We start from the raw sequence: 26,993 nt of genomic DNA on the forward strand, positions 1-26,993 counted from the left end.
CTTGAGTGACATAGTTAACCTGCCTGAGGTACTATAAACCATAAAGAAATACAACTCAATTTCACAAACCTAAACACATTCAGAATCCTTTACAATGTCACGCTACCAGATCATGACGTTCTAAAGCGGAAGCAATTTGACCTGGCGTCACCACCTATCCAATCAGATCTACAGGGGGGCTGGAACTTACTGTTCAGTGACAATAACCGACTAGGATTATGACCTCAAGGCACAGAATGATTAGCATTATTGTACTGTTTGGTCTCTGGAATGGCTGTCATCAGGACTTGGCAACATTAGTGGAATCTAGTTCAGTAGTAAGCCGATGGCTCAACAGTTCGTTTTCCTCACTGGTTTCAATTAGGTTCATTCTCCACTATTCCATAGTGTAAAAACAAGTGAACTATTAGACACGGATACACAAAGTAGGTCTCACAAGCAAGAGCCTGTAACACTCAATTTGGCAAAAATAAAGGCTTTTGAGCGGATAGTCTGACATTGGTTATAGTGTCTTTTTCAATCTGCGGGCAGAAGCAAGTAGAAAAACGTCTATTGTAAAGTGATTAAAAAATAGATACAATGAAGGCAATTTCCCAATACTGGGAGAGGATAAGGCCTGAGTCTATTGAAGTGTGTCCCAGCAGTCTCCTTATGATCGTTTCACTGCTAGGCCACCGTACACAAGTCTCTTAGTTCATGAACTGCGTGTAGCCCTCGGCTCCAGTTACTATAACATCCATCCATATCCTCATGGCCTCCGGGGCAGAGGCCACCATGTAGTAGAGTCTGTCGTGAGTCTTCACACAGAAGGTCAACGAGGGATTGGGGCTCTGAGATTGCAGGGGAGAGAGAGAGGTCAAAAGGTCAGTAATGTGGAATGACTTGGTCATTTAATGACTCGGTTAGAGCTTTGGACTAGTCACCGAAGGGTTGCAGGTACAAATCTGTTCTGCCCCTGAACAGGCAGTTAACTAGGCAAGTCAGTTAAGAACAGTAGGTTAACGGTTACATTGTCTCCGATTCAACTACAGTACTAGAGCTTGGTTACAAATAAATGAATTAGTACAATGGGTGCACGACCAAATATCTTAAACAACCCAAAACCTGTGTGTTACATTTGCCCATATCTTTTTTTCAAAAACTGATTGTCTCGATGGACAATGGGGCGTCTATGCCGACAGTCACACTACTGAACCTGTTAATAAGAATTCAGCCTTACGCTGCTCCACCACACACACGCCTCTCTTCGAAACTAAGGCAGGAGCTCAGAAAAGTGCTGAAGGAGAGTCAAAACAGGATGCAGGACAGTCCACATACCATAAGACACCCAATGCACATTTTACAGTTGCACACATGCACTTAGTTCATAAGCTACATACACACACCTGGATAATCCACCCATATTTAGTCTGTTTTAATTGAAGGGACAGATTCAAACAACCAATTCCACAGAGCAAGGGAATTATCACTCAGGCTTGCTTTGGCAAACAACTCCAATGCAGGAACTAAAGACGAATGTAAGGATCCAGAGGTGCACTGTTCTGTAATGGCTGTGGGTTTTCATTCTGTCTTGTATTAAACATGCATGATCACACCCCTGGTGGGTATTCAATGGAATATGTAGAGCTGACAAATCCTTATTCCACATGATACACTTCTGTGTAAACAACCAAACACGCACTTGGGTAAAGAGGGCAGAGAACAAGCAATGGGTGCGTTCACTGAGACAAAAGTGGTACGTACATTGGTCAAATTGAGGTTGAAAAATCTTTTCTGTGAAACCAGTCAGTAAAAGCAAGAGTGAAGAGAAATGAAAGCGTGGAAGAATGTTTGGCAGAATGTGTGTAAAACTAAACATCTCAGAGAGAAATATTGCATCAGTACAGTGAAAGTAAAAAGAAAAGTGATTATAGAAGATTTCATTTGGTTCCGTATAAAGATTGTTCTCCGAGTGTTGGGTAGAAAGTACCTTCGTGGCGCTACGCAGGTGATCGTAATAGACCTCTTCAATGGCCTGGAAATAGATGACTCCTTTCAGTTTGGTCTCGTGCTTGTCTGTTGAGTAAATTAACATGACAAAATGCTTGGGTAAAAATATCACATTTGCGATTCCTAGAGTAGTTTCTTTGATGAGAGAGTCATGGAATATACTATATGTAGTGTAAAGGGGCAATGTTCCCCCTTTAGTGGAGACTGCATTCACAGTAAACACGGAATGTCTGCTTAAATCAGAAATGACCTTTAATTTATAAATCGCAGAATTTGTACCGCTTCAGCGTTGCAGATTGAATAGAGCCCCTGATTTCGAAATTCTACCCTTATGGTAAAATATAGCAGCTCATTTCATCAACCACTACAAAAACACAACCAGGGGTAACTTTATGCCCCCTTTACCTTCCGGCATAAACTGCACTAGATCCTTGCTACAGAAAATAATAAAACCGTAACTTTCTAGGAAAAGTAGTTGCAATTTTAAATTGAATAATTATTTTATAATTTGCATATTACTGTATCTAAAGTCTGCTACCAAAGCGCAACCCACAAATGTGTATTTCCCTTCTGTATCCTAATGCTCATCTCTATCAAACTCATTTACACCACCTTTCACAAATACAGTCTACATTAAGGTCAAAGGGTATGAATATGCCATCTCCTGTATCTCCCATTGGCTCGATCCGAGCATTAACAGCGCACTAATGTGTTTGTATATAAATGGCAGCATTTTCCTTACCGACGTAATAGGAGAAGGTCCTTTTGAGGCGGTCGAAGACAAACCAGCGTTTCTTCCACGACTTGATCTTGCCGCCCATCTTGACCAGGTAACCCTTACACATCTTGTCTGTGAGGATCACGTGGTAAGAGGTCTCCACGTTGTGGCCGGATGACTCGATGTGGGAGCGCAGGTCAAACTCCTCCTTGCGGATGGGCAGGTAACGAGTCATAGGACGGGTCTGAGGAAAGGAGGAAACAAACTTGTAACGAGTTTTTCAAAAGCCTGTACGACTAACAGTATGAGAGAGATCTCAAACTGTATATTCTTTTTGTTTGGATTTGTGTTATTGGGCCTCAGGCTCACCTGGGAGAAGTTCTTGCTCCTCATCTTCACCTCCTTGTCCACCAGCTGCTGCCTGTGCACCGTCTCGTCCTGCAGCCTCTTCTCAGCCTCCTCGCGCCGCCTCCTCTCCTCCTCCAGCATCTGCCTACGGGCATGGCTCTCTCGCTCCTGGAGAGAAGGTGGAGAAAGATCATGAACATAGGCCCTTTTTACATCAGCAGTTGTCACAAAGTACTTTACAGATACCCAGCCTAAAACCTCAAAGAACAGGAAATGCAGAGGCACAGGAAAGAATGCAGGAAACTGGGAAGAAACAGAGGAATCAGGCTCCGAGGGGTGGCCAGTCCTAATCTGGCTAGAACACTGAAGTAAGACATCAGTATGGGATCTGATAGGAAGCTTGCCATGGCATGTGAGGTAGTGTCTTACTCTGGATTCTATGAGCCTGGCCTTCTCTAGGTGGGCTTCCTTCAGCATCTTCTCCATCTCCTCGATCTTCAGCGCATCCATCCCACTGGCACTGCAAACCAGACACAGTCAGAGATACATCTCAAATAGCAATGACATCCATCATTCAATATATTTATGGGTTACAGTGTATTAATACTCTTAAGTCCTAAAACTGTGTCCCGTTCTGAAAAACCACCCCCAAAATGGCTAAAGATCATCAAGCTTCTTACATAGGAACAAAGAGGATTAAGTAAGTCTTAAAATGCTGTTCACCACTGGTCATAAAAACAGTAACTTACTATGTGGACACTAACTACCACAAACAGTTATTAACTATCACCGAGTGTTATAAAATGGGTCATGAAAAGTGTAACTGTTTAGAGATTCAATGCTGTATACACTGGAAATGTCCCGTCTTGGCCAGGTTGTGTTCATTAAGGTCAACATTCTAAAATGTTTTGCAACAGAAGACGAATGACTGTTTCTCATTGGACATGTCCAGATAGTAACCTCCCCTCTTCACTCCACTTTGGACAGTTTATTTTCCATTTCCTGCCTACTGAACACAACCCTAATGAGTGCTTAGGCCTGATGATTACAAGCAATCTTTGATGTCCTGTTTTAGAGTGGAGAAACAGCTGTGTTTCACCAGGTGCAAAGGGAATGGACACATCTGTCATGTCTATGTGCGACCACACACACCCTACCTTTCATATCAACTGGCTCAGAGCAACCACTATCTGTGCAGTGTCTTTAACTTGTCATTTGACTATATTTCAGCAGTCACTCACCCAGATGTTTAACTGGCCACAATATAAATGTTGACTTTTACACAATCACAGACAGTAAAGGGAACATCCCTTCAGCTGTAGCCTACACATGTATCCAGTGCTGCATCCCAAATATCACCCTATTCCCTATATAGTGCACTACTTTTGACCAACCAGCTCATAGGCTCTGGTCAAAATTAGTGCACTATATAAGGAATAGGGAGCCATTTGGGCACAACCCAGTGTGTTCACCCAGGCCAGGATCATAAAATATGGTGAATAAATTATTTGGGAGGAAGGCAGTGTTCAGCAAACAGTCTCTGGCATGTGTTTACGGAAGAGCGTTACGATGTTCATTATGGTCGGCGATAATTCATGCACGACAACAAACTTGACGAGTTCTGTATGAACTGGGAATACCTTTTGACTGTGATAAAGACGGCATGTTTGAACTTCAATTTTTCACACTATCGTGTCGACTGAAACCAAACTGTGCTGCCTCGAATACTTTACACATCGACCTTTTCCACATGGTTCCAGCACACCAGCTCAGGACAGACAACCTGGGTTAGTTCTGCTCAGTAGTGTAAAAAGCCCTCTATTGTACGTTAAATATCCACTAGAATAGTGATAACAGTGGATGGACAACAGCTGAGCAGGTAGTCATTTCACTAGATGTTTAGGAGTTTTATGGCTTGGGGGTAGAAGCTGTCACGGTGTGCTTGACCATGTTAGTTTGTTGGTGATGCGGACACCAAGGAACTCGAAGCTTTCAACCTGCTCCACTGCAGCCCCGTCGACGAGAATGGGGGCATGCTCTGTCCTATTTTTCCCGTAGTCAACAATAATCTCAGTTGTCTTGATCACGTTGAGGGAGAGGTTGTTGTCCTGGCACCACATGGCCAGGGCTCTGACTTCCTCCCTATAGGCTGTCTCGCTTTGTCGGTGATCAGGCCTACGACTGTTGTGTCATCGGCAAACTTAATGATGGTGTTGGAGTCATGCCTGGCATTGCAGTCATCAGTGAACAGGGAGTACAGGATGGGGCTGAGCACGCACCCCTGAGGGGCCCCGTGTTGAGGATCAGCGTGGCGGATGTGTTGTTACCTACCCTTACCACCTGGGGGCGGCCCATCAGGAAGTCCAGGATCTAGTTGCAGAGGGAGGTGTTTAGTCCCAGGGTCCTTAGCTTATTGATCCGCTTTGAGGGCACTATGGTGTTGAACGCTGAGCTGTAGTCAATGAATAGCATTTTCACATAGGTGTTCCTTTTGTCCATGTGGGAAAGGGCAGTGTGGAGTGCAATAGAGACTGCATCATCTATGGTTCTGTTGGGGTGGTATGCAAATTGGAATGGGTCTAGAGTTTCTGGGATGATGGTGTTGATGTGAGTAGTCATTTAGGCAGGTTACCTTAGTGTTCTTGGGCACCACCAGGGACTATGGTGGTCTGCTTAAAACATGTTGGTATTACAGACTCGGACAGGGAGAGGTTGAAAAGGTCAGTGAAGACACTTGCTAGATGGTCAGCGCATGCTTGCAGTACATGTCCTGGTGATCCGTCTGGCCCAGCGGCCTTGTGAATGTTGACCTGTCTAAAAATTTATCGGCTGCAGAGAGTGTGATCACACAGTCCTCCCGTAGAGCTGGTGCTCTCATGCATGTTTCAGTGTTATTTGCCTCGAAGCGAGCATAGAAGTAGTTTAGCTCATCCGGTAGGGTCGTGTTACTGGGCAGCTTTCGGCTGTGCTTCCATTTGTAGTCTGTGATGGTTTGCAGGCCCTGCCAGATCCGATGAGCGTCAGAGCCGGTGTAATATGACTCGATTTTGTCTTGTATTGACGCTTTACTTGTTTGATGGTTTGTCGGAGGGTACGTATGGTTACTGTGGGGACGACATCATCGATGCACTTATTGATGAAGCCAATGACAGATGTGGTGTAATCCTCAATGCCGTTAGAGGAATCCAGGAACATATTCCAGTCTGTGTCACGTTCTGACCTTAGTTCCTTTGTTATGTCTTTATTTTAGTATGGTCAGGGCGTGAGTTGGGTGGGTTGTCTATGTTCTTTTTTCTATAATTTGGAATTTTCTGTGTTCGGCCTGGTATGGTTCTCAATCAGAGGCATCTGTAAATCATTGTCCCTCATTGAGAATCATACTTAGGTAGCCTGGTTTCACTTTTGAGTTGTGGGTGTTTATTTTCTGTTCTGTGTATTGTTGCACCGTTCAGGACTGTTCATTTGTCGTGTATTGGTTTTGTTTCAGTATTAATTCTTTATTAAATTACAATGAATACTTACCACGCTGCACCTTGGTCCACTCTTTCTCCCGACGACAATCGTTACAGTCTATGCTAACAAAACAGTCCTGTAGCTTAGCATCTGCTTAATCAGACCACTTTTTTATTGATCTTGTCACTGGTGATTCCTGCTTTAATTTTTGCTTGTAAGCAGGAATCAGGAGGATGGAAATTATGGTCAGATTTGCCAAATGGAGGGCGAGGGAGAGCATTGTATGCATATCTGTGTGTGGAGTATAGGTGGTCTAGAGCTCTTTTCCCTCTGGTTGCACATTTAACATGCTGATAGAAATTTGATAAAACTGATTTAAGTTTCCCTGCATTTAAGTCCCCGGCTACTAGGAGCGCCGCCTCTGGGTGAGCGTTTTCTTGTTTGCTTATGGCAGAATACAGCTCATTCAATGCTATCTTAGTGCCAGCCTCTGACTGTGGTGGTATGTAAACAGCTACAAAGAATATAGATGAAAATTCTCTCGGTAGGTAGTGTGGTCTGCAGCTTATCATGAGAAACTCTACCTCAGGCAAGCAATAGCCCGAGACTTCCTTAGATATCATGCACCAGCTGTTGTTTACAAGAATACATAGACCGCCGCCCCTTGTCTTACCAGGCGCCGATGTTCTATCCTGTCGGAACATCACATAGCCAGCCAGCTGTATGTTGATATTGTCGTCGTTCAGCCTCTCCTTCGTGAAGAATAAGATGTTACAGTTTTTAATGTCCTGTTGGTCATTTAATCTTCCCAGTAACTCATCCATTTTATTGTCCTAAGATTATATGTTTGCTTGCAGAATTGGGGGTTTATTCGATCGCATCCGACTTCTCAGAAAAAATAAGCTGCAAACAAAAACGTCTGCCTTCTGTGTTGGTGTTTGAAGCTTTTGGAGGTTAGACAAAACTCATGCTATGATGCTAGGTGTTCAAGTGAAGACTGGTTGAGCCTTGGACAAAAACAAATGTTGCTATTTGCATTACCAGTTTTACCACTCCATTCAAGAGCACATTATAGGCCAGTTATGGAGGTCGCATTATCAGTTTCACACCGTTTACTTCAGATATATCTTACTGGATTTGATCAAGTAACACTTTGAGATAATTCAGTAAAAACAATACTATAAGCGGACACATTTTGTTCATATTACTGCGCAGCAAGCACATTAATAACTAGTAGTAGGAACCAATATAATTCGATGTGCAAGGGTATATTGCAATATCGTTTTATCATTCCTCTTAGCAAACACTATATTTATTAAGGTAAATGTGTATGCTTGCTAGTGTTGAAGTATTAAGGGTTGTGAAATAGTAGTATTAGTGGTAATGATGGCAGTATGTGTAGCTAATGGTAGTTGTAGTAATGGTGGTAATAGGGTTGTCATAGGCTATGGGTTAGTTAAAGTTAGTTATTTTGGGTTGGTTTGTAGGTGTGGAGTTATTATAGTGGGCAAGTATAATAGGTTAGAGTAAGTACTATAGCATCATTAGGAATAGAAAGTGGTTTTTAAGCTTAATTATATTTTTAAACATTCTGAACATTTTGTGGCAGTGACTTCAGTTTAGCAAAAATTGTTTTCGCCACTGCTCTTGATCCATTTCAACTACAAAAACCACCCAATTTTGACATGTGCTGACTGACTTAATTTAGATTTCCTCAACACAGCTTTTTGCCACCATTCATACTTTATAAACAATAAAGCTTCTTTGTATCTCCATTCATTTCGATGGTGGAATGCAAGCTTCAACATTTTAAACTGAAATCACTGCCACAGAACAATCAGACTATTATAACAAACAAAAATGGACATCTTTAAAAACCCATTCTATTGCTAATAATGCACTAGCACTCACGCTTGCCTGTTATAATTTCCCACTATAACCCACTATAATAAGTTCACACCTACAAACCACCACGAAATAACTACCTTTAAGTACTACCATTACTAGGCCTACTGCCGTCATTACCACTATCACTTGTACTACTATTTCACAACCATTAATACTTCAAGGCTAGCAAGCACACACATTTACCTTAATAAACATAATGTTTGCTAAGAGGAAGGATTAAAGGATATTGCGATATACCCTTCCACATCGAATTATATTGGTTCCTACTACTAGTTATTGGTGTGCTTGCTGTTCTTACAGAATAATCCCAAAGTTTGACTTGATTAAATCCAGTAAATTGTATCTGAAGTAAACCGTGTGAAACTGGTAATGCAACCACCATTTCTGGCCTATAGTTCTTGAATGTTGTTAAACTGGTAATGTGATGTCCATACCTGGTCAAGAATGTGTTTTTTTGCATGGGGCTGTGAAACTAGTAATGCGATGTCAATGCCCGGTCAAGAATGTGTTCTTGTCTGGAACTGTGAAACTACTAATGCAGACGCTTGCGAGCAGTGTGGGTGCAATGATTGAATAAAATGTATGTGTCAATTTATTTTGCAATGCTAACATGCTGATTTTGTCCACCCACACCAGACGCGATCAGGACACACAGATTGAAATATCAAAACGATCTCTGAAACAACTTTTAGATTTTCTGTGATGTGTTCTGTCGGTTCCCTTGTAACGTTTGCTAAACCAAAGCTAGTTTGACACAATTGCAGCTACAGCTAGTAATAGCCAATGTTTGTAAGAAAGTATTTCACATAGCAGGACATCTTGCTAACGTCATTCATTGTATGCACAGGTTGCTTTGGACAAAATTGATGATGGCAGTCCGACTAGCAGGGCTAGAGGGAGAGCCAGGGGGCAGAGGCAGGTGCATCGAGACAGAAAGGAGGAGAGGCGTTTTGCTCTCCGTGATAGAATGGCTGCCACACAGGTTTTTTTAAATAGTTGATGTATGAACAGAATCATTCGTGGCTGAATACATAGTGACCGACTGGCTCAAATTGGTCTTATGTAGCAAAATTTGAAATGGTGTTTTTTACATTCAATAAAAGTAGAGACTCGGTGCTACAAAATGGCATATCATACACTACAGTTGAGCAACAATGGGAAAGTAATTGTGCTTTGAAAGTAGATAAACTTGTAAACTCACTTTTGAAAAAATGGCCTTTGAATGTTTTGGTACTACTACTGGAGAGCCCTTCTTTGTCTACACCCATTCAGCATCGCTCACACCATCTTAAGTTTTAGCCCCACCCATCTCTTTAAGGGATGATCTGTGCATTCTGTACTAACAACAGCAGTCAAGCACCCAAGCTAACTTGCTAGCTTCTTCCAGACACGAATGAGAGAACAGCTCACTGAACATTACTCGCCCTAGCAGAGCTAGTTAGGCTGTTATGTTATCCAGAGCATTGGTGACTGCAACTGTGCTGTAAAATTGTACATTCCTAAATAATTCAGAGCGACTGGCCGATGAGTAGGGTTGATCCGAACGTTCTGACCTCACAACTGCAGTCAAGCCCCAAGCAAATATTGGCTAGCTTGCTAGCTACTTCCAGACACATATGAGAAAATACGCCACTCTGACCATTTTACTCACCCTAGCAGAGCTGGTTAGGCTGTTTTCATGTTATCCAGAGCGTTGGGACTGTAACTGTGCTGCTGTCAACAATGTCATTGCGTGTACCCCTGGGGGTACGCATACCCCAGTTTGGGAATACCTGTCCTAGAGATTTACCGCCGGCGGAATGGTGAGCCACCACAGGTGCACCTTGGCAACTGCAGGGAGATACCTACAGACAGAGAGAGGAAGTGTTGCGGTCAGGGACCAGACCTCTGTGTAAGCCAGCTGCCACATTTCACCCTTTACTCCCATTATTGTCACGTTCTGACCTTAGTTCCTTTGATTTGTCTTTGTTTTAGTATGGTCAGGGCGTGAGTTGGGGTGGGCAGTCTATGTTTATTTTTCTATGTTGGTTTTTGAGTTCGGCCTAGTATGGTTCTCAATCAGAGGCAGCTGTCAATTGTTATCCCTGATTGAGAATCATACTTAGGTAGCCTGGGTTTCACTTTTGGATTGTGGGTGTTTGTTTCCGTGTGAGTGTTTGGGCCATACGGTACTGTTTCGGTTTTGTAAATTCACGTTGTCATTTATTGTTTAGTGTTCTGAGTTTTAATTAAAAATCATCATGAGGGGGATCACGTGACCCTTGAACGAGATGGCGGCATGAACTAAGAGCTCCGCACCAGTAGATTCCAATTCCTAATCTTACCTCCACTCCAACTTCAGACTCATTTAGCTTTAGTAAGAAAAAGTCATGGTGGCTACAAAAGGCGACATTACAGGTGACATTTTTACCCGGACTCGAGCATTAGCGACGGAAAAAGCCTCCAAGAAGAAGCTCGCTTCAGAAAAAACAAGCACCATTAGCCAGGAGTAAGAGAACCCGCTCCCCCCGAGGCACAACGAATGCCAACCTCGCACTCTGTCGAAGACATCCTTTCTGAGTTGAGATCCCAACGTACAGAACTAAACACTAAATTAGATGCCATTAACTCTCAGCTCAGTGCGATAGGGGGCAAGGTGACAATCCTGGAAAACGCGTTGCCTGACATCAACAACAAGATAACCATAAACGCGGGGTGCCTGGACGAGGCAGAGGGGCGAATCCTATCCATGGAAAACTTATTGACAGATGCCATGGAAACAATAGCATATGCTAAAAAGAAAATCGAGCATCTGGAAGAGAAAACAGAGGACCTGGAAAACAGGGGGCGAAGGAATAATTGTGTTCTATTCAATCTGGGCGAAAAAGAAGAGGGAAACATGCCACTGATCCGCTACCTGCAAGACAAACTTACCGAGTGGCTCCACCTGTCCACCGACAGGCCCATAGAACTCGAGAGAGCTCACCGAGCACTGAGGCCCCCACCAGCAGGCAGACAACCACCGCGCCCAATCACCATACGTTTCCTGAGATTCACCGACAAGGAACGAGTCCTACAGGCGGCGAAATACAACACCATCACAGTGGGAAACGCCAAACTCACTTTACACCAGGACCTGTCAGCTGGAATATGCCGAAAGAGCAGAGAGTTTGACTTTGTGAAGAAATACTCAATTGACCGAGGCATCTTCAGGGGATTCAAATACCCAAACGAGCTCAGGATTCTTCACCAAGGAGCCTTGCGACACTTCAAAACTCCCGAAGAGGCAAAACGTTTTTTGAAAGACAATCCTGGTCAATGAGAAATGGATCAATGACTAAACGCGATTTATGCTATTACTAAAGGAGGTAAGACAACATATAGCCGATATCCAAAGATCCACCCGCTAAATGTCATTATAGCTGTCCAATTTATATTTATTTTCCTTTAGCTGAGAGGGATAGGCCCAACATAACCTAGGCCTACTAATGTTTCAGCCTACTTTTATTTCCCTGTTTTTTGATGCTGCTATTATTACTTGTGGTTCCCTGTGTCCCTTGGGGGAGGTATATGCAGGCTGGGCTATTGATTTTATTTTCTCCCTCTTTTAGTGTGGTCTGGACGGGGGCTACAGTGTCATTTACTCAATGCGGCATTTCTTTGGCGTGGAGAGGGAGAAGTTGTGCGTTGGGGGGGGGGGGGGGGGTAATAGATCCAACGGGATGTTTCGAGTTGTTTGGGAAATCGGCTGGGGTGTTCATAGATTATTATTTTATATACACCATTTATTTTCATCTTATGTGAACGCAGCTGTAACTACTATCCACTTTTACCCAGCGATGACTTGCACTAAAGTTCGATTACTGTTCGATGACGATGACTAGTACCTTAAATCTATTGACATGGAACTGCCATGGTCTAGGTCATGCAATAAAACGGAAAAAGATACTATGTGCTCTAAAAAAGGTAAAAGCAGACATCGCGCTATTACAAGAGACACACCTCTGTGATGCTGAACATGCCAAACTCCGCAGAGCTTGGGTGTGACAGGTGTATTTCTCATCTTTCAAATCAAACAGTAGAGGCACTGCCATACTTATCCATAAGAATGTTCCATTCATAATTGACAAAAACATATCTGATTAATTGAATTTTGATAACTGGGTCACTATATGGTCAACCAATTACTATCTTAAACATATACGCCCCTAACACAGATACTCTTGCATTCATGTCAAAAATGATAACCCTGTTCAATGAGCATTGTGTCTCCTTTGGTATGGTGGCCGGAGATTTTAATTGTACCCTTAACGCAACCCTAGACAAATCATCTCAAGTCCCCACCACAAATCCTAGATCTGCAAAGATGTTGAACTCTCTTAATGAAGAGATGGGACTGATAGATATCTGGAGAGAGACTAATAGCTCATCTATGGACTATACATACTACTCTAATGTCCATAACACCTACTCCCGTATAGATTACATTTTTATCCCAAAGAGTTTCATAAATTCAGCCACATGTACAATCGGACCCATAGCACTTTCAGATCACGCCTTTGTCCACCTCCGCTTTGACCTCTGCAAAAACATCCCGAGGTTAAAGAGCTGGAAATTCAACACCTCCATGCTATCAAACGAAGCGTTCCATACATTGGTAACTACATGGATAGACAACTACACAGAAGACAACAAAGATTCTCCTGTTTCTCCGGCCACAATGTGGGACGCTGCTAAAGCCACACTAAGGGGCCATCTAATTGCATATGCTTCCTCTAAGAAAAAAGCAATGGAGGCACACAGGCTAGATCTTGAGAGGGAGCTGGAATGCTGTGAACAATACATAAACAATCCCCAGACAGCACCTCTGGAGTCATCTTAAAGCAGCCAAAGCCAAACTGAATTTGGACTACACAAGTTTTCTTTACGAAACAGAAATACCATGAGTATAGCAATAGGCCCAGTAGATTGCTTGCTTACCAATTAAACAAGGAGCAGTCAGAGCGTACAATCATGGCTATCCGAACAGCAGAGGACGAGGTCACATATGACCCAAAAAAGATCAATTTAACTTTTCATGATTTTTACTGCAAACTATATACCTCTGAGAGAAAACACACGGAGGCAGAACACTCTTTCATAGAGAGAATCTCGCTACCTAAACTATCAGAGACTGACCAAGAAGATCTCATTTCCCCCTTCAATCCTGAGGAGATCCTGGAGGCAATTACCTCCATGCCACCTAATAAGTCCCCAGGCCCAGATGGATTCCCCAGAGAGTTCTACAAAACTTTTTGGCCCCAGCTCAGAACTGTCTTCATGCCAATGCTGGAGGATTTTTGCAAAAACTGAGTTCTCCCAGACTCAATGCACACAGCTCGCATTACAGTGTTGCTAAAAAAGGACAAGGACCCCCTATCCTGCTCGTCCTTCCGGCCCATAAGCTTGTTGGATTTCGACTATAAAATAATTACCAAATTGAGCTTTCTGTTTTCAGTCTTAGAAAAGTTCAATATGGGCCCAAATTGTATTAAATGGATCAAATCACTATACTCTCATCCAAATGCCATGGTGACTACCAATGGACTGAACTCTAACAGATTCCCTCTGGAACGGGGCACAAGACAAGGGTGCTCGCTGTCCCCCCTGCTCTACTTGTTGGGGGCGGAGCCTCTGGCAGAGCTGATAAGGAGCAATCCAAGTATTAGGGGTGTTTCTGCAGGCGGCCTGCAGCACAAGATTTCGCTTTACGCGGATGATGTCTTGCTCTTCATATCCAACCCTGAGAAATCCCTCCCTCTCATTTTAGACACAATTGCTCAGTATGGCAAGTTGTCAGGTTATAAGATCAATTTTAACAAATCCACTGTCTGCCCTCTCAATATTACACTCACCAGCTCTATGAAGACACTATGTCCTTTCCAATGGAAAACACAGGGGTTTCAATACCTCAGGATCTTCATAACACCAGATCTGAATAGCCTTTTCAAGGAAAATTATCTTCCACTCCTGGATCGAATCAAGAATGATCTCCAAACCTGGATCTTCCTCCCAATTAGCTTAGTAGGAAGAATTAATGTCATCCGTATGAGCGTCCTCCCTAGACTGAACTACTTATTTCAGATGCTCCCATGCTATCTCCCAGTTTCCTTTTTCAAAACAACTAACCAAAGCATCACCAAATTTATATGGGGCAATAAAAAACCTTGGATCAAGTTTTCCACTCTATCGAAACCTGAATCTAAGGGTGGTCTTGCCCTTCCCTCCCTTCAATTGTACTACTGATCTGCCCAAATCCACAACATGCTAACATGGATCACAAACAGACAAGAGTCAATGTGGATTCAGATAGAAGCCCAATCCTGTGGTTCATTGCCCTTAAGCTCAATTATATTCATTAATAACTTTAGTGAAGTGGGCAACATAGCCAAAACCTTTGTGATTTACAGCACCCTACTAGCGTGGAGGGACTGTCAGAAATACCTGGGCATTTCCTCCCAAATATGTTCTCACTCACCTATAGTAGGCAACCCAGACATGCCAAAAGCCCTGAGGGATGCCAACTTTAATCTTTGGCATACTCTAGGAATCAGGACCTTTTCAGACCTATTTCATCAGAAAACCACTACACTGAAATCCTTTCAAGAGGAGTATGAAATTACACTTGTTGTTGTATATTGATCCACTCGGTTTACTGTTAAATTAGTCAGTAATGTGGATATCATGGAGAGAGTTTTGCATAGGCCAACCATGGCTGATATAAATAATATGAAGATAGTGAAACTAGAAAAGGACATTTCCTGCTCACACAATGGGAAATAAATATGCTATTGGTGAGCTAATATGTTGCATTTTATCCATCCAAGCACATAGCAGTAGGCTATGGTGGCTTTTTCATGGCTAATGTCTAAATCGATAGGTGGGCTAAATCAACAGGTTAGCCAGGCTAAACAGGTATTTCTTCTCTCAAGTGTTACTGCCAACATGTGTAAAAACATGTTTTTGCCTGGGAGTATTTTGGTCAGAAGGCTGCGACTAGTTGAGAACTTCTCTGCATCCATACACAGAGCCATGGTTGCAAGGACTGGCCACACCTATCTTTTTAAGATTTCAAAAACAATACCTGTTAAAGTAAATATTTTTCTCAGAAAAGAATTGAGCATACATTATAGCTCAGTGTTTATTATTTATTTTATACAGTCATTTTTGTTCATCTTTATCAAGGGTACTAATACCTTTCAGATGTGACTGTATTTTTTGTGGATCCCAGTAAGAGTGGCTACTGCATGTGCAGCAGCTAATGGGGATCCTAGTAAACTAAACGAAATCATAATACTTCAAGACGAGCAAGCATACATATTTTCTTTAGGAAATGTCATTGTTTCACCATCTTCATATGATTTATATCAGCCATGGTTGGCTTATGGAAAACTCTCTCCATGATATCCACATTATTAACTTACTCCTCTTCATTCCTGGGGGAACATGGGGCCTGATATCCACGTTATAATGGCATAACAACTGTTCACATTGACATGTGACTAATTTCAGCACCCAGAAACAAATGTTTAGAATAACCAGTGGTGGAAAAAGTACCCAGTTGTCATATTTGAGTAAAAGTAAAGATACCTTTATAGAAAATGAATAGTAAAGTGAAAATCACTCAGTAATATACTACTTGAGTAAAAGGTTCAAAGTATTTGGTTTTTAAATATACTTAACTATCAAAAGTAAATGTAATTGCTAAAATATACTTAAGTATCAAAAGTAAAAGTACAAGTATAAATGGAACCAGACAGCATAATTGTCTTGTTTTTTAAATTTACAGACATCATTTACAAACGAAGCATGTGTTTAGTGAGTCCGCCATATCAGAGGCAGTATGGGGATGAGCAGGTATCTTCTCTTGATAAGTGTGTGAATTAGACAATTTTCCTGTCCTGTGTCAGGGAAAATATATGGAGAAAAAGTATATAATTTCCTTTAGGAATGTAGTGAAGTAAAAGTACAAGTTGTCAAAAATATCAATAGTAAAGTAAAGTTGGTTAGCTAATATGTTGCATTTTATCAGTCAAAGCAGAAAGCTGTAGGCTATGGTGGCTTTTCACATGAATAATGGCTAAATTGACAGGTGGACTAAATCGACAGGTTAGCCAGGCTAAATAGGTATTTCTTATCTCAGGTGTTCCGGCCAAAATAGCCTAAGCTGATTTCATCATCATTCTGACCATCCCATTGGTCGGGGGCTGTGACAAGTTGACGACTTCAGCGGTAATTACGAGGAAACGGGAGCTGGCTGCAGTGTTCCAAACTATTTGGAAGGGGGTGACACGGGAGGCTGCATTTGGGTATATATAGCACCGTTTGTGCAACTTCTCTGACAATCTTCCTGGACGAGGAAGAGGAGGGAGCATCACGAAGTGCGGAGGAAGACGGGCTGTTTACCGAAGCTATGGCCATGGCTTTCAATTTACTTTTCTTTGTATTGATCACACCAGTGATTATTCAAACCGCGACATCGAGCACCTTCGAATCGTAAGTACACTAAAAAACATTTGATGTAGAAAGCAGTAGATTAAACACACAATCATCTATTTTTATTTACATGTCTGGCTGGATGCAACAGACTTCAAATGTAGGAATTATTTATACGCTATGCAGGTGTAGAATAGCCAACCTAAACGATAAATATTTTAGTTATAAACATATTAAATATAAAACAGTATTTTCTATGCTCACTGCACTGACAACTGAATAGATGCTTGCGATTGTCTCTATTTGTGAATAATACAAAAAAAGATCGTGCTAAGGCCACAGGACATCACTGTTATACATACAGTACCTCTATCTCTCTGCATGTGAGGCTTTTCATTTGTTATGAGACATGCTGGCAAATTGAACTATAGATTTTTGGGTTGAAAAATCCTACTTGTGATAGCTGTTATACAGTGTATTCAGACCCCTTGACTTTTAACGAATGTTAAGTTACAGCCTTATTCTAAAATGATATTTTTTATTAAATCAAATCTAGACACAGTACCCCATAAAGACACAGCAAACCCTTTTTTTGTTTCTATGTTTGCAAATGTATTAAAGAGAACGCTCACATGTTACATACAGTTGAAGTTTACATAAACCAAGTTAATGACAGCAACATAAGTGTTTCAACCACTCCACATATTTCTTGTTAACAAACTATAGTTTTGGCAAGTTGGTTAGGACATCTACTTTGTGCCTGACACAAGTAATTTATCCAACAATTGTTTACAGACATTATTTCACTTATAATTCACCATATCATAATTCCAGTGCTTCAGAAGTTTAAATAAAGTTGACAGCTTGGAAAATTCTAGAAAATGATGTCATGGCTTTAGAGGCTTCTGATAGGCTAATTGACATCATTTGAGTCAATTGGAGGTGTACCTGTGGAAAATTTGAAGGCCTACCTTAAAACTCTGTGCCTCTTTGCTTGACATCATGGGAAAATCAAAAGAAAACAGCCAAGACCAATAAATTGTAGACCTCCACAAGTCTGTTTTATCCTTGAGAGTAATTTCCAAATGCCTGAAGGTGCCACGTGTACTATTGTTCGTACAGATGAACAAGTATAAACACCATGGGACCACACAGCCGTCATACCGCTCAGTAAGGAGATGCGTTCTGTCTCCTAGACATGAATGTATTTTGGTGTCAAAGTACAAATCAATCCCAGAACAACAGCAAAATACCTTGTGAAGATGCTGGAGGAAACGGGTAAAAAAGTATATCCACAGTAAAACGAGTCCCATATCGACATAACCTGAAAGGCCGCTCAGCAAGGAAGAAGCCACTGCTCCAAAACCACCATAAAGCCAGACTACGGTTTGCAACTGCACATGTGGGACAAAGATTGTACTTTTTGGAGAAATGTCCTCTGGTTTGATGAAACAAAAATAGAACTGTTTGGCCTTAATGACCATCGTTATGTATGGAGGAAAAAGGGGGAGGCTTGCAAGCTGAAGAACACCAATCCAACCACAAGGCACGGGGGTGGCAGCATGTTGTGGGGGTGCTTTGAGGCAGGAGGTACTGGTACACTTCACAAAATAGCTGGGATCATGAGGTAGGGAAATGATGTGGATATATTGAAGCGACATCTCAAGACATCAGTTGGGAAGTTCAAGCTTGGTCGCAAATGTGTCTTCCAAATGGACAATGACCCCAAGCATACTTCCAAAGTTGTTGCAAAATGGCAAGGTATTGGAGTGGCCATCACAAAGCTCTGACCTCATTTTCCTATAGAAAATTTGTTGGCAGAACTGGAAAAAGCATGTGCGAGCAAGGAGGCCTACAAACCTGACACAGTTACACCAGCTCTGTCGGGAGGAATGGGCCAAAATTCAACCAACTTATTGTGGAAGGCTACCTAATAACATTTGCCCCAAGTTCAACAATTGCCAGGCAATGCTACCAAATACTAATTGAGTGTATGTATACTTCTGACCCACTGGAAATGTGACGAAAGAAATAAAAGCTGAAATCACTCTACTATTATTATATAGTGGTGATCAACTGACCTAAGACGGGGAATGTTTACTAGGATTAAATGTCAGGAATTGTGAAACTGAGTTAAACAAATGCTTTAAGATGTATGTAAACTTCTGACTTCAACTGTAAGTATTCAGACCCTGTACTCAGTACTTTGTTGAAGCACCTTTGGCCATGATTACAGCCTCGTGTCTTCTTGGGTATGACACTACAAGCTTGGCATACCTGTATTTGGGGAGTTTCTCCCAGTCTTCTCTGCAGATCCTCTCAAGCTCTTTCAGGTTGGATGGGGAGCATCTCTTCACAGCGATTTTCAGGTCTTTCCTTTGATATCGATTGGGCTCAAGTTAGGGCTCTGGTTGGGCCACTCAACTGTTCCCCGGTAGGCCGTCATTGTAAATAAGAATTTGTTCTTCACTGACATGCCTGGTTAAATTAATAAATTACTCGCAATTGCGCTCAAGTGTATCCTGTTTCCATTGATAATCCTTGATGTTTCTACAACGTGATTGGCATCTACCTGTGGTAAATTCAATTATATTGCGGGAAAATGTTTATTTAAGCCATTTTAGTATAAGGCCAAAGTAAAGAAATGTGAAAAGTCAAGGGGTCTGAATACGAATGCACTGTATGTGCATCTTAGATGTGGAAACACGTCCCCCTTTTGGTCTGATTTCCTTCACTTCCCCTCTGTTTAATCATCCCCAACACATGGTTGACAGTCCATGAAAACAACTCATTGGTATCCATTCCTACACTCTCAAAACAGAATCAATTGTGCCCTCCATTGGACTGAGTGGGGCACATAGCCAGAGACAAATAAGGTCATTTTTGTCCCCAACTTTAAAAAATCAGTAGGGTACAAAGGAACTAAAGAGCTGTTTGAGTACACTGCCACTTAAGTATTATTACCACAGCTGCATTCATGCTGACTCTTTCCCCTTTTAGGATTTACCTGGTGACGGTCAGCTCAGAGGTGGTAGGAGGGACCACAGAGAAACTTTGTGCTCAGGTCCACCAAGCCACAGAGCCTCTGTTGTTGACTGTGTCGCTGGAAATGGAGGGTGGCAGCGGCACCATTCTACTGGAGGAAGACGTAACACAGGACTTCTATCGCTGCATCTCCTTCCAGGTCAGCTGTAACTGTGCTGTGTTCAGCAGGCTACAACGTTGTGGACCGCTCTGATATAAATATTTCATGTAGAACCGACATGCCTCTCTGTCATGTGGGTTAAGGAATCATGCCAGCTCTATGTATGACATTTCTAACGGCAAAGTTCCACAACGATGTGATGCGCTATATATCAGGATCTTCTATAATACTATGGAAACTAGTACTGGTCATCCTCTACCATCATCTAAAGAACACAATTCTTACTAGACTCAAGCTAGCTATGCACATTCATTCAACACTTCATTATTTTATTCTGAGTAGTCAATCACGTTTTGTGGAATTCAACTTGGATTACAGGCTGGGTGTTGTATGGAAAATGATCCAACCTATGAAAGGCAATAGCAGTTATATTAATCATACTATGCTATCTACCACTTAACAAAAAGCCCTCTGTTCTCAAGCTACTCAGTCAGAGAGCCATACTTTGGTTAAGGGCTAGAGGATTGTAGAAGTTCTACCAAGCTTCCATTCTTCTGTTCTTCATATTGTAGGTACCCCCAGTGAAGACTGACAGTGTGGCCACTGTCCATGTCAGCATCAAGGGGAGGAAGGATGAGATGAGTAAAAAGACCAAGATCCTTATCAAGCCTAAAAGATTCCTCACCATTTTCCAGACCGACAAACCAGTCTACAAACCTGGACAGACAGGTAGTTGGATACTATCTTTGCTGAACACTGAAATGTCTGTGTACTTTACAGTATATTTGTGAGGCCGTAAGCTTGAGGAAAGGTCATTCCTGAAATGGAGGATGGATATACTATACACATATATAGACAAATGTTTCTACCGCTTTTCCAGTCAAGTTCCGAATCGTCTCGCTGGATGCCAGTTTCTTGTCATTCAATCAGATGGTAAGTTACTCTTTCAGTATTGTCTGGGTCAGACTGTGTAGCTGGCTCGGCAAATGTGGTCAGAGTTTATTTGCGCTCTACTGTAACTCTGTAGATAAAGATGCCTGTACTGTAGAAACTGTTTTGGGAAGTCGTGGATTTTTTTTTTTTTTTTTTTTACACGATAGTAGTTCCCTTTAGGCTTACGGTAAAAACAATTTTGGGGAAATAATAAGTTGGAGGTTTTTTTGGGGCTAAATGCTGAATGTTTTTCTCTCTTCTAGTATCTAACGGTGGAGCTTCAGGTGAGACCAATTTTAAAATCCATTGCAACTAAAAACCAAAGCTGTATATAAAAAATGTTACCTGCCAATATGTACTGTGGCATGATTTTATACAATGCCTGTCTCAATAACAAAAATACCTACCTTCAACCTATTATGAATCTGTATACAGGACCCAAACTCCAACCGCATTGCTCAGTGGTTGAACCAGTCAACAGTGAGTGGAATTCTGGACCTGTCCCACCCCATGTCCGCAGAGGCAACGCAAGGAAGTTACATCATCACTGCATGGAATGAGAAGGGAGAGCAAACTTCCCAAACCTTTGACATCAAAGAATATGGTGAGGAAATTGGCATGGGATAAAAAAATCAGATTATATTGTTTTTACATGGTGATTCCATGTTTTTGGTGTAGTTTAATAGACAATGAGGAAATAACATGTATTTTTTACAGTTTTACCCAAATATGAGGTCAAAGTCTATCTACCCCAAACAATCACTATTCTGGACAAGCAAGCAACACTGAGAGTTTGTGGAAAGTAAGTGCATAAGATGATAATGTAAACTGGGACACTTTATGGACAGAATATTAAGCCTTAATTTGTGTGTTGCATTGACTACTTTAGAGACTGTCCCATGTTTGATACTTGCTCATGTTCAAAGCTGTTTCTACTTTTTTGGAACAGTTAATTGTCTGTCTTCTGGTGACTTTATTTGTAGATACACTTATGGAAAACCAGTGGTGGGGTCTGTCACTGCAAAAGTTTGCAGAATTGCCGTTCAATATTACTGGTTATTTGACTCTAGTAATATCTGCGAGGTGTATCTTATCAAAGTAAGTGTTTTTATTGTTACGACAAATTCTTTGAAGAACACTGTGGAAAAAAGGTTTTTGTAGCTGAGCTAAGCTGACCTACAACTACTCATTCATCCTAGACTGACAAAACTGGTTGTGCAACCCAAATGATCGACTTGACCCGGTTCCGTCTACGTGAATCTTTTGGGGACTTCGAAGTGGAGACTGAGCTGGAAGAATATGGAACTGGTAGGAGAGAACCTTATCTTGAACGTAGAGGTGTTTACATGCTGAACTGTTAACCTCTGACCCTTGCCTATGTTCTCTCCAGGGGTCATCCTTAAAGGTAGTGGCAAGGCAAGCTTCACCAATGTCATCGTAACTGTTCGTTTTGAGGACGTGCCCCAAGCATATAAACCAGGAATTGCATACGAGGGGAAGGTGAGGACAAACTATATTAACAAATACCTTTTTAATAACACTGCAGAAAATGGTTTACTCAGAAAAATGGATTTGAATATGAAGTGGTGATAAATGTTAACATGTAATTTGGAGCATCTAAACTAGGCTTTCGATGTCTTGTATGCAATGGGAGCGTACATGTAGTATTTTGGATGTCTGCAGTCATCCTGTCCTGTGTTTTCAGATCAAGGTGACCGGTCCCGACTCTAGTCCCGTTCCCAATGAGCCTGTGTATCTCTTCCTACAAAACAGTGGCAAATCTGAAAACTGGACTCTCACCACAGACAGCAAGGGCATTGCTTCCTTCTCTCTAGACACTTCTCTATGGAGTTCTGATTCTGTCTCTCTGTCGGTCAGTGGTCACTCACTCATGTTTTCTCTATTAAATATTTAATGATATTATTTAAATATTCAATTGTTTGTTCTGAGTGAGATCATTCATTTCTCCTGATGTATTCTCCAAGGTTACTACAATAGTTTATTTTTCATATATTTTCTGTGTTTCTTGAACCAGGCTCGTTATCAAAAGGTTGAGAAGGATTATCCGTACGAGCAGGGTGTGCATAGACCAGAATATTCATCCGATTACCACTTCGTAAGAGAATTTTATTCTAAGAGCAAGAGCTTTGTGAAGATAATGCAGGGCGAAGGGAAGTTCTCCTGTGAGAAGGACGGTATTGTTCTTGCTCACTACATCATCCAAGGGGTGGAGCTGAAAAAGGGACAGACGACCCTGGACTTTTTCTATCTGGTAAGATTAAAGGGATGTTTCACTCAAAATATATATATATATTTTTTAATTGATTCCACCACAAGATTTGGGATATTTTACTTCAGTATTTGATTGTGTTTTGTCTGGAAATATTTTAATGGCTTGGGAAAACTATACAGTACTTGACTTCCAGTTGAATATTTCACCTTAGCTGATACACAGTAATATATCTCTTTAGTATTATATTTGCTAGCAGATCTCCAGGTTTTGGCCAGTAACTCTCTGGTTATTAATGTTGATGCTGCCACCTGTCTGTCTCTTATGTCCCAGGTTATATCTAGAGGCAGCATTCGGCAGCACGGCCGTCTTCCTGTGACCATTAAAGAAAGAAAAGGTAAATAAAGTGGTCTTGGATTCTCCGACTGCTTCCTGACTTTTTCTTTAGAACTTCTCAGAACCCAACTTGATTAGAGAACATGCCTAATTAAACTGGCATGGGATCAAAAGCTGTTATGACAGGATTCAATCATCCAGATTACATCTTCAATACAAGCTCTTACTGCACAGTATATTTCAAAGTGTTCAGTGACTAGCCTATGTCTGTATTGGTGGCTTATGGTGAGCTAATGGCCATCTCTTTCAGTTAACCAAGGGCAGCTGATGCTCTCGCTGCAGCGGATACCTGAGCTGACCCCTTTTGCCCAGGTAGTGGTGTACACCGTGTTGCCTGATGGGGAGGTTGTAGCAGACAGCCAAGACTTCCCCATTCACCTCTGCCTTAAAAATAAGGTAGGCAACTCTGCGTCTTTCACCAGCTACATGAAATGTGATCTATCGGGGCTACGTGCACTACGGTCAATTTCCAGAATGACTTTGCATCAGACTATGATATGAAATCCTTCAACTGCACCTTTTGGATCATCACATTCGTTGGGTCTGTTTCTGTCTAGATGTGGTCAGAGGTCAGTTGTTGCGTGCTCAGTAGTGGTGTAGATGAAAGTCAGTGGTTTTGGTCACCGGGTGTTGTGTGGTTGAGGTCAGATGAATGGTCGGAAGATATGTAGTTGTGGCCAGCAGTTGAGTGATAACTAGCTGTGTGGTTGTGGTCAATGGATCTGGTAAGCAGTTGTGGTCAATATTTGTGTGGTTGTGATCAGTAATTGTGGTCACCCTCATTATTTTGCCCTCTGTTTGGTGAGTACCTACAGCAATGGCTCTGTTAGTAGACCTCAGCATGCCACTATTTTTTTGTCATTCTGAACTCTGACAAACAGCTAATTTTTATTGGTAGAAGCTATTCCTAACCTGCTCTTTCCAGTCAGAACATAAAGTTGTGTACAATTAACTTGAGTGAGACCATTTTGCACGTTTTAGTCTGAACTGCGTGTCTAGATTAAGCGGTGTAGGAGGAGTAGCGTGCTGAAAAAGTATGCATATCTAAGCTGAGGCTTTTGCTGCGCTACCCCACAGATACACTTACTCATGATATACTTCTGCCAGGTCAGCCTACTTTGCAGTTAACATTTTAATGGATTTTCTTGGAGGGGAAAATATTTCTGCCAACCCACAATATGGTTCACAACTGGCTACACAGTGATAGGCTAACATGCACACTGCACAGACTGAATGGGGTAATATTAATGGAAATAAGTTGGCAGACATGGTTAGGTTTGGCTTTTTAAGCCAATAGTGGCTAACCAGGGCTGGGATGTCAATGTTGCGTTGATTTAGATGGTATCTGAGAGCTTACGGTGTTTGATAGTTTGCTGTAGAACACGTGAGAATTGCATGTATTTTCAGAAGCTACTCCTAGGTGACCTACGACCTCCTGGTAGCTTGTGATTGAGCTGTTGGAGACCCCTGCTCTACACAGTACTAACATTATGTTATGGGCTCTGTACCAGTATGCTACTATACTTGGAATGAACCAATGCGTTAGACATGTATGCTAGTATAGATATATTTAAACATAGCTGTGATGTCTCTTCCTTTTCTCCTCTCCAGGTGTCCCTGAAGTTCTCGTCCCTCCAGGAGTTGCCAGGGGAGAAGACCTCTCTGAGCCTCCAGGCCCACCCAGGATCTCTGTGTTCTCTCAGGGCCATCGACCAGAGTGTGCTGCTGCTGCAGCCTGAACGGGAGCTCAGCCTAGACTCTGTACGTTCTCCATGGTTCTGCATCCCAAATGGTTCCCTATGTAGTGCACTACTTTTAACCAGGGCCTCATTGTGGTCAGTGCACTATATATAGGGGGCCATTTGGGACAAGACACAGCCCATCACATTCACTTACTAACCATTGACTCACTAAGCTGAAGCCTAACCATGATCACACACATCACCTTTGGCATTGTTTTTGTGCACCTGTGTTTTTCAAGATGGGATTGGGCTCATTTTCAGGTTCCTCTAACCATGTCTAAACCACTGTCTGATAATTAAAGTTTAGAAGTTTCAACTTGTGGGACTATTTAGTTGGTTCTGTTGTACCACTAAATCGAGTGCAGATCAAGTATTGGCTATATGCATTTAACCCAGGTGTTATCTTATGCACTAACATTGTCCTAACTATGTACTGACCCTATAACCTGTGACCATGCACCGACCACGCTCTGACCATGAACTGACCATGCACCGACCACGCTCTGACTGTCAAGATGCTGCGGGTTATTAAGTCAGTATTACTAGAAGTATATTACTTCCCTCTCTGCAGGTCTTCAGTCAGCTGCCTGTTCAGAAGTTGTCTGGATATTCATACATGGTAGAAGACCCCAACCCATGCCTTCCATATCCTCCAAGATTTGAAGAGGCGATGATTATGCCCCTTCCACCTGTACCAAAATTGGTCGACGAGTTGGTTGTACCTGATTGGGGGAGACGCTCATTCAGGTTTGGCCCCAGCGACGACAAAAACGATGTCTACAGCATCTTTAAAGTATGAGACTCAAATAAGTTTCTGTTTTTGAAAATGTATATGAAAGACTCAGGCTAAAATGGCGTCTTTGTAAAGTAGACACTGAATTAATTAAAATAGAATGCTGTCTATGAAGTGAGTTTTCAGAAATAAATAAAAATATGTTTGGTTTTAAATTGATTCGACCAATACCCACATAATTGAGCAAAACTGAAATACGGGTCTGATATGGCCTTTACACTGACTGTTCTATTGCTTTACTTTTGATTTTAGGAAGTTGGAATCAAGATCCTGACCAACTCTGACGTGAAAAAACCTTACCACTGCAACACAGTCTTTCCAATGGAAGGTATTGTATAGTCATTGAATGCTGGTCACCTCATTCTGTTTATATACTGTGTATGATAATACTTTGTTCTCAACATGGCTCATCCTAATATAGCTACTATACCTTTTCCAAATTATATTCTGTCTACACAGACCATTTATATTCCCACTCTAATATCTACTTGGATTGTTTGTTCTTAATCTTTTATTTATATTGTTGGAGCTAGTAATGCCAGCATTTCGCTGCACCTGCCAAAACGCCTGCAAATCTGTATTTGATATGCTAATGTATAAACCTTCCTAGTCTCAACCTAATGAAGGATTTGTTTCTATTTACAGCTCGTCCCATGAACATGATGCCAAATGAGAAGGGTGCACCAACCTCTGGCGCCACTGACGGGCCTAAGGAGACCGTCCGCACGTACTTCCCTGAGACCTGGATCTGGGACCTGGTTCCTGTGGGGTAAGCTTTCTGACAGACGCCTAATTTGTAGTCCAACACACATTCCTTTCCATGGGGTGCTGGGCTGACCATGCCTACTAAAATGGTAATACTGAAACCACAGGCATGTCTTTGT

The 26,993-nt window shown here is 41.9% G+C and overlaps 2 protein-coding genes across 2 annotated transcripts in view; one reads left to right on the forward strand and one right to left on the reverse strand.

Annotated features, from left to right (window-relative positions):
* Nucleotides 1-25: 25 nt before the first annotated feature.
* LOC135546322 (pleckstrin homology-like domain family B member 1) lies at nt 26-3,595 on the reverse strand. Its single transcript, XM_064974656.1, has 5 exons — nt 3,485-3,595; nt 3,077-3,223; nt 2,732-2,951; nt 1,970-2,055; nt 26-830 (listed from the first exon to the last, which is right to left on the reverse strand). The coding sequence occupies exons 1-5, from the start codon at nt 3,563-3,565 to the stop codon at nt 690-692; spliced, it is 675 nt and encodes a 224-aa protein (XP_064830728.1). The 5' UTR covers nt 3,566-3,595; the 3' UTR covers nt 26-689.
* Nucleotides 3,596-16,717: 13,122 nt separating this feature from the next.
* The window catches only part of LOC135546325 (alpha-2-macroglobulin), a 42,598-nt gene continuing 32,322 nt past the window's right edge, over nt 16,718-26,993 (forward strand). Inside the window, 18 exon segments of the mRNA XM_064974661.1 lie at nt 16,718-16,930; nt 19,871-20,054; nt 20,588-20,744; nt 20,896-20,948; nt 21,212-21,232; nt 21,384-21,552; nt 21,666-21,750; nt 21,932-22,046; nt 22,148-22,256; nt 22,339-22,448; nt 22,654-22,821; nt 22,984-23,220; nt 23,512-23,575; nt 23,825-23,970; nt 25,186-25,335; nt 25,888-26,109; nt 26,362-26,437; nt 26,755-26,878. Coding sequence (XP_064830733.1) covers nt 16,848-16,930; nt 19,871-20,054; nt 20,588-20,744; nt 20,896-20,948; nt 21,212-21,232; nt 21,384-21,552; nt 21,666-21,750; nt 21,932-22,046; nt 22,148-22,256; nt 22,339-22,448; nt 22,654-22,821; nt 22,984-23,220; nt 23,512-23,575; nt 23,825-23,970; nt 25,186-25,335; nt 25,888-26,109; nt 26,362-26,437; nt 26,755-26,878 — 2,273 coding nt within the window. The 5' untranslated portion in view covers nt 16,718-16,847.

The sequence above is a fragment of the Oncorhynchus masou genome, chromosome 9, assembly GCF_036934945.1.
Source record: "Oncorhynchus masou masou isolate Uvic2021 chromosome 9, UVic_Omas_1.1, whole genome shotgun sequence".
Lineage (NCBI taxonomy): Eukaryota > Metazoa > Chordata > Actinopteri > Salmoniformes > Salmonidae > Oncorhynchus > Oncorhynchus masou.